The sequence below is a fragment of the Neolamprologus brichardi genome, chromosome 16 (genome assembly GCF_056152115.1).
Source record: "Neolamprologus brichardi isolate AB-2024 chromosome 16, ASM5615211v1, whole genome shotgun sequence".
Taxonomy (NCBI): Eukaryota; Metazoa; Chordata; class Actinopteri; order Cichliformes; family Cichlidae; genus Neolamprologus; species Neolamprologus brichardi.
The window spans coordinates 4276218-4287334 of record NC_142119.1 but is presented as its reverse complement, the minus strand read 5'-3'; the positions used below and the strand labels follow the sequence as shown (position 1 = coordinate 4287334).

The following is an 11117-nucleotide window of genomic DNA, read 5'->3' as shown; positions in this document are numbered from 1 at the left end:
GCTCTGTTAGTTCTTTGTGTATAAACTCTGTGCACACGTAACCGCTCCTTTTACATAGTAGTAATTCTTTTTTTATTATTATTATGAAGAATAACTTGTTATTTCTTTGCTTTTTTCAGTGCACAACATGGTGAGAGGATTTCAGCGTTGCTTGGTTGGCTCCTAGCTCTCTGAAGCTTTTAACATCCTCACAATAAAACCTGAAAATACAGGTCTCTGCTGGAATATGTTCAGCAAACAGCTCAATTTTTGGATGAGCACCTTCGAAATATATTTCAAAAGGTTATATAAAACTCTTTCAAATCAATTTTAAAGGATTATCTGGAGATAAGCTCAGATGCTTCTGTGAATAAACTGATCATTTTGGTATTTTTTAAGTGCTAATGAAGCTGTGATTATCCTCATTAAATGCTGAGAAACAGGTGACACTATGTTTGCTTTTGCCTGACAGAACTTGCAGGAGGTCACTGCTGAATATGCAGGACTTAGCAGGGCCTGATATGCACAGGAAATCCCTGATCTTCAGCGGCTTTGCCCTCGTATGGGGCTTGCTGTTTGGAATATTTTTCACAAGTGTACCAGTGGTAGCTTGTCCCACAAGCTGTCACTGCGTGGAGAAGAATGGCTTAACCGTGGTCCAGTGTATGTCTCGTAACCTGGAGAAGATCCCTGCGGATCTTCCAAGAGATACTGTTATCCTGCTTTTGGCATCCAACCACATCACCCACATCCCCCATCATGCCTTCAAGGAACTACACTACCTTCAGGAGCTGGATCTGTCTAACAATGACATAAAGACCGTGGACGCTGGAGCATTTCAGGGTGTTTTTGACAGCCTCCTTGTACTGGATTTATCAAACAATCGCATCAAAAGTGTCCCCAAAGAGGCATTTGCCCGCCTACGAGCAAAAATCAGCCTCTCGAACAACCCGTGGCACTGTGAGTGCACGCTGCAGGAGGTGCTGAGGGAGCTGCAGCTGGACCCGGAGACGGTGAACGAGGTGATGTGCCACACGGCCGTGAAGGAGGAATATGCCGGCAAACCACTAATCCAGGTGCTGGACTCAGGGATCAACTTCTGCAACTTTCACCACAAGACAACTGATGTAGCCATGTTTGTAACCATGTTTGGGTGGTTCACGATGGTGATCGCGTACGTCATCTATTACGTGAGGCACAATCAGGAGGATGCCAGGAGGCACCTGGAGTACCTCAAGTCACTGCCAAGCAGCTCACAGATCAGCAAGGACTTTGACACCATCAGCACGGTTCTCTAACAGGCCTGGTGACTCAGGAGGTGTAGTGTGTGTGTGTGTGTGTGTGTGTGAGTAAATGTTTGGTTATGTTCAGAATGACTAAAAAGCTATTGCAACACATCATCACTTATGTTTTCAAGCACATCATAATCATTGGGTGTCTATAATAGAAAATACTGAGCTGCCCATAAATGATGTATTTTACATTATTCCCAAACATTTGCTTTGGTTTTATGTAATATACGTAAATTGTTAAAGCCCCCAACCAAACAAGGCAGCAATGAGAGCACAAAGTGAGCAAAATGCTGCTGAAAGTCACAAATCCACAAGGAGTAATAGATCCAGAGTGGAGAGATGAATGATCCTTCCCTGGTGTCGATCCTCCATGTGATTGAATTTGGACTGAGACGAATGAGGAGGACTACAGTGTCTCCCAGTTACTTTGTATCGACTGATTTATGTTCTTTGTGTCACTCTGTCAAGGTGAAGGCTATTTTTTGAGACTCCTGCTAATATGTGAACACGATCAAGATGTTAAAATTCAGTTTGTATTGCACACGCAAAAACCATAAAACGTCCATAAGTAGTTTATGCACATTTCTACTCTCACAGAGTAATTCCAGCACAAATTTAAGTAGGTATGACAGTTTGCCACTTAACTTTGCCCATCAGAGTATGCTTGTAGCTCATATTCATGAAGCCAGGACGGTTTGCCACTTCATTTTACCCGTTAAAGCATGCTTGTAGGTCACATTCACAAAGGTAGCATGGTTTGGCACTGAATTTTACCCGTCAGAGTTTGTTTTCTAGCTCATATTCACAAAGGTAGGATGGTTCGCCACTTAATTTTAGCTGTTAAAGTATGCTTGTAGGTCACATTCACAAAGGTAGGACGATTTGGCACTTAATTTTGTGTTGTGCGCATGCGCAGAAACAACAGGTAGGATGGTTTGTCAGGTAGGGTGGATTCCCAGAACACCGGCCCTGCCTTACAAAAAACCTTTACACATCAAACTGTTGGCCCAGGAAATAATATTTTTTTTACTTCATGAAGCATCTTGTCATGTTAAAGAGTATTTAAAATAGGAAAGCCTGCCATGCACTTACAGCTCTGATATGTTTTTTCTGTAGAAGACTTAATCCTTTCTGGTCTAGGTTTAATGTCAAAGAAAGTGAAAGGCTCTGATCCAACTTCTTTATTATGTAAGGAAGTGAAATAAAAACAAAATTAGCACACTACAGCGCATCATACATCTCAAAATATGAACCTAGTTTCTCCGATCCCAATGACTGAGGTTGATAACAAACACTTACCTTTTTATATTATAGGCAACATACAGAAAATGCAAAAATATCTTTACGCACACTCTATGTTGCATCTGTTTGTATTTTAGCTGCCTGGTCTCAGCAGTCCATGATGCAACATAATGCGATTTATTTTGCAGTGTACATGGATACAAATTTTCAGTGGATCTTAATTGGAAGTATGTTTAATTTGTGCACCTCTTAAATTTCCCAGACTATGCTGTAATCAGACTGATCACTAAAGCAACACATAGAAAATTTCTTATTGATAAGCTAATCTCTATTGTATGACTTTCAGTCAGTTATACCTATTGCTACAACACTCGAGATGTCAAACCCATGGTTTCAAAATTGTAGTCCACCGATGATCAGATGATGTCACAGCGGCCACGTCCGTCTTCTATATACGACCCATGATTTTATCCCAAACGTTGATCTTTTTCAGCCAGTGAATTAAATTCTGAAGTGCAAAAATAATAACAAATACACCCAGAACTCTAGTTCTTCACCCATTCAAAATGGACATAATTCAGTTCCTGTTCATTTACATAGTCTTCATAATTTACCCGCGGATTCATTTTACAAACTGCTGCCAGGCTTTGTTGCACATTTACACACAAAATAATTAAAGATTTGTGTACATTAATGTGGATTAATAAATTCAGTTCTTTCATTAACTGACATGAACTGCAATGCTGATGCAAAATGACCTTTCCTAACTTAGTTTTTTGCTCCGAAGGGTTTTATAAGAACAGTAAAGTGGAACTGAATACTTAATCTGGAATTATTCTCATCTGAAAATAATATGTCATCGTCTTCAGGAAACTATGCAGATAAAGCTGTAACTTACAGAGACCCAGTTAATATCTTCAGTTTGTGATTCTTTACAAGAATGTGTCCTTTTGTGCAATCAAGATCAGTGATGGATCATGGGGCAGATATTTGGTCAAATATTCTGATAGCAATGCTTTGCTGCCTTGTCCCTTAAGAATCATGCCATGGGAACTTCTGTCACTTAAAAGCATCTAAAATCAAATAACTGATGATTGGGTTTAGACACAGGGGCTACAGCTAATGAGTACAACATGCCCAGTTGTGTGAATGATAAGGTGATGTCTTATTTCCATTATTAAATTAAGTGTGAAGGATAAGTTAATCATGGATTGGGGACATCAGAGAATTCACTGAAAACTAAATTCCTTTCCTGTCAGTTTGTCATCCTCTTGTGTTGCTTTTATCAATCTTTTATTGAGAGTCTCATGAGTTTTGCTTTTATCTGCCGGCTTCACAGCCTCACGGTAAAAAGGCAGAAACAGCCTGAACAGCATCACCAGAGTATATTCTGTCTGCAGCCAATAAATCCCCCAAACTGCAAAACATTAGGCATGTTCTGAACACGCGATTAGAGCCGTTTTACCTGTTTGTAAAAAGACTTTGCAACTCAGAAATTAAATGGTCTGTAGATTATTATTTTTATTTCTTTAGTCCTTACTGGTGATTTAAAAATACTGTCTTCATTCATTTATTTTGCCTAATCATGGTGTTTATTTTTGGTTTTTGCAGAGTTTATTCCACATTTGACTTAATCTGTTTATTACTGTACCAGAAACATCTCCAAACAAATTGCTTCTATTGGGATTAATAAAACTGTTTATACCATATTGTGTTGTACAATACTGGTGGCCCAATGTGCGCAAATCTCAACAATGTGTCTGCTGGATCTGTGTCAGGCAGGTTGATTTGGTCCTGTCAGGTTTGAAATGGAGAACAATGCAAGTAGCGTTACCCTGCAGCCATATCTCCAGACTCTCTGTCCAGATTATAAAAACCCAATTACTGAGCTAAAACACCCACAGTCTAGTCAGAAATCTCCAGATGTTTGTCACTGTGAGGGAGCCCTTCTGCATTCCTGCATTACACAACCTTCCGATTCAAGGTTACACTATTTTGTGATAACCTGACACAGTAGCAGTGGCCTGTATAGAAGGCAAGAATTCGCAGCCACAAGGTGTTAAGAATATTTCATGGGGGTTTGACAACACACTCTGACACAAATGTGGTAATGATGCTGAAAATGGCTTTTGCTTGCTAAAAAATATGCATCACCATCCATCCATCCATCTTCATCCGCTTTATCCGGGGCCGGGTCGCGGGGGCAGCAGCCTAAGCAAAGAGGCCCAGACCTCCCTCTCCCCAGCCACCTCCTCCAGCTTATCCGGGGGAACACCAAGGCGTTCCCAGGCCAGCCGAGAGATATAATCTCTCCAGCGTGTCCTGGGTCTGTCCCGGGGCCTCCTCCCGGTGGGACATGCCTGGAACACCTCACCCAGGAGGCGCCCAGGAGGCATCCTTGTCAGATGCTCGAACCACCTCAGCTGGCTCCTTTCGATGTGGAGCAGCAGCGGCTCTACTCTGAGCCCCTCCCGGATGGCCGAACTTCTCACCCTATCTCTAAGGGAGAGGCCAGCCACCCTTCGGAGGAAGCTCATTTCCGCCGCTTGTATCCGCGATCTCGTTCTTTCGGTCACTACCCACAGCTCGTGGCCATAGGTGAGGGTAGGGACGTAGATCGACCGGTAAATTGAGAGCTTCGCTTTTACACTCAGCTCCCTCTTCACCACGACGGACCGGTGCAGCGTCTGCATTACTGCAGCTGCAGCCCCAATCCGTCTGTCGATCTCCGGCTCCCTTCTCCCATCACTCGCGAACAAGACCCCGAGATACTTGAACTCCTCCACTTCCAGTTCAATATTCAAATGTTACACAGGCGTGCTATAATATATGTGTGCAACATACAGAAACTAAGTTGAGCTAAGTACTTAATTACGTCTTAGGTCAGGCAGTTAATCAGTGCAGGTAAAAGAAAAAAAAGCCATCAAAGTAACTTTAATATACAAATAAATGAATACAGCTTTGAATCGCAATTTTACTGTCTAACTTCAAGGTTTGTATGAATATGTGTGTTGGGTGTTGCTGTTTGTTACAGTCAAGCATCACATATTATCAGTTACCTTACGCCTCAGTCATACAGGCCTTGAAACTGGGTGGTGACCCCCTGGCAACCACTGGCTGCTAGGAAAAAAATTAATCTGGTGAGAGGTTGCTGACAGTTACTAGGTTAGAATGATTGTAAAGAGGAATGCAGTACTGCATCAAAAACCTGTAATCGCAGGAGATGGCCATCATCACACACAGTTGCCATGGGAGACGGTGACATGCCTCCAAACACTTGCCAACTACTCGCTGAGCGTTAGTGAAAATGTGAAAAGTCTGTTGGAACCCAGTGATGGAGACTGTCCTCGGAGTAAATCATGCACCCAGGAGACAGGCTGACAAAAAGTAGTTCACACAAAGCAACATAGCGATTGCTGATCATAGAAAGTCTTTTCAAAATGCTATGTCTGAAAAGAAGTGCTGGAAATGTGAAGTTGGTGGTGCCGAGATTAAGGATGCTGCTGTTCGAGATATGATTTGAGAGTAAATACAGTATAGTATTACTTAGGTAACCGGTGCCTCCAATTCTTCCAGTGTGGATGCAGTTTAAAACAACACTTATAGGCTGAAGGCAAACGTTTTCTGTTTTGTGTTAGACTTCTTTGAGTTTAACTCTAGCTTGGTGAGTAGTTGGAGAGTGTTTGCAGACAAGTTGGTCCCTTTCACGCAAACTACGGACAACTTCTGCAATCTGAGTGACCAAAGCAATCACAAGGAGGTGATTGGAGGAAGTTTTTGGTGCAGCACCCTCCTAGGAAACTGTTTCACCTAGTGAAAGCCAGCAAACTCCAGCAACCACTTGCCAACCAGTTGGGGAACACTCTACCACTAGTTGCCAGAGGATTGGTAACCAGTCTTGAAGCCAGTGTGGCTAAAGGTTTAATTAGCATGCCTTAGGCTCATGACCTTTTTTTGATTGTAGCATACCTGTGTTTGGACACAAACTCAACAGAATTGTTTTTTCTGGCGGTTTACTTTGTTGGTCAGGAGTTGATTGTGTCCAAGCACCTACTCTCTGGGATTTCTACACCATAGCACTGTGCGTTAAGCCCTCTCGCTGTCCATCCTCACCACTGCAGAAACAAAAACATCTTCTGTACTTTCCTCATGTAGTGACTCCCCACTCATGTAGTCGTTTATACAGGTTAAAATAAACACAAAAACACAAGTACTCAACCCACTCCAGGTGAAGATTTGTGTTTAATTTTGCATATTGTCATTCAGTTTTTAAACTACTGTAAGTATCTTTGTTACAAACGTGTCTGTATGTGTAGTTTTGACCTGTCATATAACAATGTTTGTGCTGGCCAATGTGTATAAAACTTTTCTGAACAATTTTCTGAAGGAATGCACATGCCATCTGTGTTGTTATTTTGTAAAATACGTCTCTAGTTAAATGAAAGTGTTGAGGTATCTTTAGGAAATTGTACCTGTCAGTTTTCTTTTCTTCGTCAGTAGAAGAATAAGTCTATGAGCTGTGTATTTCTGTGATGGAAATGAAAGGGCTCCGATAATCATAGAGGTTTGTTTCAGTAATTACTGTGTGTTTGTTTTGTTTCTCTAAATTAATGGACACCTTACCAGCATTTCAAAAATAAACATTTCTTTTCAAACACGCTTCAGTGGCCGATTTTTGCTGCTCCTCATGTTGCTCCCCCAGCAGTGGTGTTTTATAAGCTCTGTAGGAAGTTTCTCCCTACGCCAGGGGTCAGCAACCTTTCACACCCAAAGAGCCATTTGGACCCGGTTTCCACACAAATGAAAACACTGGGAGCTGCAAATACTTTGTGACATCTAAAATGAAGATAACACTGTATATATTGTTTTTTACCTTTATTCTTTGTGTGAACAACTAAGGTGTGTTGCTTATGAAATCCATGAAGTGCTACAGAGAAAATTACATTTTATTTATGTAATTAACACATTTTGAACTCTTAAAGAAATTTAACAAAAGGAAAGACACCCAGCTGAACTAAAATGATCCAGCAAACAAAAACTGTTGTGAGCCGCCTACCTTATATTGCCTTTGGGCTTTTGGAGCCTTGACATGACTTTTAAAAAATAATTGGAAAAAAGCACTATGCTACTAAAAAATTAAAAAAATAGATATTTGCAATATTCTGCCTAAATATGTATTTTACCTGGTTAATGTGTGTGGCGGGGCGTGGTCTGCAGCACCGCTGCAGGGGAGGCGGACGCACCTAAGCAGCACCCGCAATCACGCCTCGCTGCCTTAACGTCTGTGCTCTCTATGCTGTTGTGTTGGTGTGTGTCAGGCTGTGAGCTGAAAAGCTACAGCCGGCTGTATGCGTACAGCAACCGTGTGTGAAAAGTGGTCAATAAAGAGATGCTGAAAAGTCGGGTCTGCCGTGATATGTTTAAAATGGGACTTCTGCTCCTGAACCTCTGCGCACAGCGTCTTCAAATCAGGGCTGTAGAAGTCACTTCATCTTTACGGAGGACTGTAAGCTGTCATCTGTGAGGCGTGAGCGGTGTTTGTTTTTAACATAGTTCATGGTGGAGAATAGCTGGTGACATAATGTGGATCCGAACATCCATAATTGACCTACCTGGGGTTGAAAGTCTCGATAAATGCACGGCGTTTCGGCGGGTACACTGGCTTCCGCGAGTGTGACGCTTATTTTGAGCGATGAAAAAATGATAAGATATAATTGTATTTTTATATTTCAATATCACAATCTTCCAATTTAGAACTACAAGTTTAAAAAGAACTAACATAAATAAAATACACTTCAGCAAAATACTTCTAATTTATTTTCACAAACCACGCGGAGCCGCAGTGTAAGGACTAAAGAGCCGCATGCGGCTCCGGAGCCGCAGGTTGCCGACCCCTGCCCTACGCCCTCAGCCTCTTGGCTAGTTCAGGAAGCTTGCAGCCAATCAGTGCTGAGCTGGTATTGAAACTATAAGGAATGAGAGTTTTGTCTCATTCAGGTGCTGGCACCAGAGGTAAGTGCAGAAGTTGTCTGCTGACCTCTGGTGCTGATGGGGAAGGTTGCTTCAGGAAGGGCATCATCCGTAAGTGTCATATTAGAACACGCAAATTTAATTGAGTATTTTAATTTAAGCTATAGTCTTTTCCTAAACATAATCTGTTTGGCTTTCTGTATATATTAACATATAAATATATATAAATGTTTATTTATATAGAGCCAGTTCACAGCATAACTTACCTCAAGGTGAAGACTACAATATTATTGGAAAAAACTCAACAACCCAATGAGGAAGCACTTGGCAATGGTGGAAGGATGAACTACCTTTTAACAGGAAGCCTGATCCAGCAGAATAAACTTCAGGAGGTGCAGCCACGTGCCTTGACCAGCTTGGGGGTGAAGGGAAAGAAAAGAGAATGAAAGGGAGACAATTTATTGACATGCAGTAGTGTTAGATAAATATGTTGAGTGACCTGAAGGGAGCGGAGAAAACAATAGCAGCAAAACTAAGGAATGGTCACTTGGTGCAGCCCTGACTGTAAGCTTCACAAAAAGGAAAGCTTTAAAACTAATCCTAAAAGTAGAAAGGTTGTCTGTCTCTGAAATCAACACTGGGAGCTGCTTCCTCAGGAGAGGAGTCTGATCGCTGAAGCCTCCCTTTCTACTTTTAGATATAAATTTGGAAGCCTCTCCTAAATCCTATATGGACACTTTCACTTCTTAAAAACAGACTACTCTTGACAGTTTCGCGTCAGGACCCAGGATTGCACTTGCTGATGTGTGGAGGCATCAGTGCCAAAGGAAATCTTGTGTGCAACACTGGTTGTTTTGGAAAAATTAGTGGTATTTGATTTCATGGACTCAATGTGACTGCACCTGTCAACCTATCAATACCCACAGTAGTGTTTCATAAGCTTTATGTTTTGGGTGTGGTGCATGGTTGTCGTGCCAAGGTGGGTTATTAAAAGTTTGCTCTTGATGTTCTGGCAGCTTTCTCTGTAGTTTATAGACAGCTTTGTAAATATTTGTACCCTTTTTCCTCAATGAGTTCCATATATAAATGAGCTGTATAAAAAAATGACATTTTTGTCAAGTATCTTCAAGTATTCTTGTTTGGACAAAGAGAAGAACACAAATGGATTAGAAAACAGAAAAATAAGGAATTTAATTTGCTTTAGTGAGTCATCAGCTGTCAAGGATTTTGACTTACAAGTTTGTTTTGCAAGGATTGTGGTTTAGAGCACAGTGTAGTGATTGTTCAACGCAAAAAGAAAAAAAGAAAAACAACTGATTGTTAATCTTCTCCACAGCTGCTTCTCATGGAGTGGGCTGTGCCCTCCTGTGCTGTGAGTAGGGCAAGCTTTTGACTTGAGAATGAAGATCGATAAAAGACGCATTACAGAGAGAAACACGTGCCTGCAGTACCACTGTTAAAGGCCAGTCTCTAAAGCTCTGCGACATACTTTACTGTAGCATTTATTTTAATTAGTGATTCCTGAACCTTCAGCAAGTGACTTTTTAAAAACTGTTGTGCTTTTTTTGGATGAGCATTCAGAAAGCGGCAGCGATCTTTATGTCAAAACTTAATTTGTTAATTAGATGTCCGTGCGGAAGTTACGGAGCCAAAAGTGACCAGTGCAATCTTCCAGTGTTATTTAAACTAACCACAAGAATCCTGGGCCAATGTGCTTTGGACAGACAAGACCATGTTTGGCCATAATGCAGAGCACGGATTTTGGTGAAAACCCAGTGCAACATATGAGTCTTCTCTCCCCACTATATATTAATATTTTAGAGCCAAATGCAGAGGTAGGAATTAACAAAGTACAAATACTTTGTTACTATACTCAGAAACTATTTTCAAGTATCAGTACTTGATATCGCTACTGTTTCATGACAGACTTGTTACTTTTGGTTTAATGCATATGAGGCACATATTTAGTTACTCTGCCTTTGAAGAGGCAAAAATAAATAATGTATCATATGCTGCATTGTATAAACTATGGATGTAGCTTCTTGGTCGGAAAAATTAAGCCAGCGCATAAGTGTCTAAAAACCTGCATTTTATCTGAAGGCCACTAGATGGCGATAGGTGTTGTTGCAAAAAGATATCTTGTCCTACAGAAATCTATGGAAACCTAGCTTTCTTAGACGACCTTTGTCAACTTTTCCTTGCTGAATTCATACTGGGTCATATTGAACTAAAATAAGGGTATTTTGTATACTATCTTTCAAACAGAGAATTATCTGTGTGATGAAGCCTTTTGTTTGCTGACCAACGAGCTATCAATCATCAGTTGTTAGCCAGTGACTGTGCGGTTTCACAGACAGATCTTAACTTCCTTACGTTTTTTTTGCGGCTAAGGTGGCAAAAGTGGAAAAGCTAATCGCAAGGCTTCAGAACAGGACTTTAGAAACCAAAGTGTGATGTCATGGTATAAGGTTGGGCGATATGTAAAATTTTTCCAACCGACATTCGTCAGTCCAATAACTGACAATAGGCAATATATTTGTGCAGGTGACTTTTTGATGGGCAGAAAAATGTAGTCATGCATGGACTGAATTTATATGTTTTGTGTGGAGGGAATATTTTACTTTCTTTTCTTGT

At 41.0% G+C, this 11117-nt stretch overlaps 1 protein-coding gene across 1 annotated transcript; it reads left to right on the top strand.

Moving 5' to 3' along the window:
• Positions 1-325: 325 nt before the first annotated feature.
• lrrc3 (leucine rich repeat containing 3) lies at positions 326-1578 on the top strand. The gene has a single exon (XM_006793708.3). The coding sequence runs from the start codon at positions 477-479 to the stop codon at positions 1275-1277; it is 801 nt and encodes a 266-aa protein (XP_006793771.1). The 5' UTR covers positions 326-476; the 3' UTR covers positions 1278-1578.
• Positions 1579-11117: the final 9539 nt, after the last annotated feature.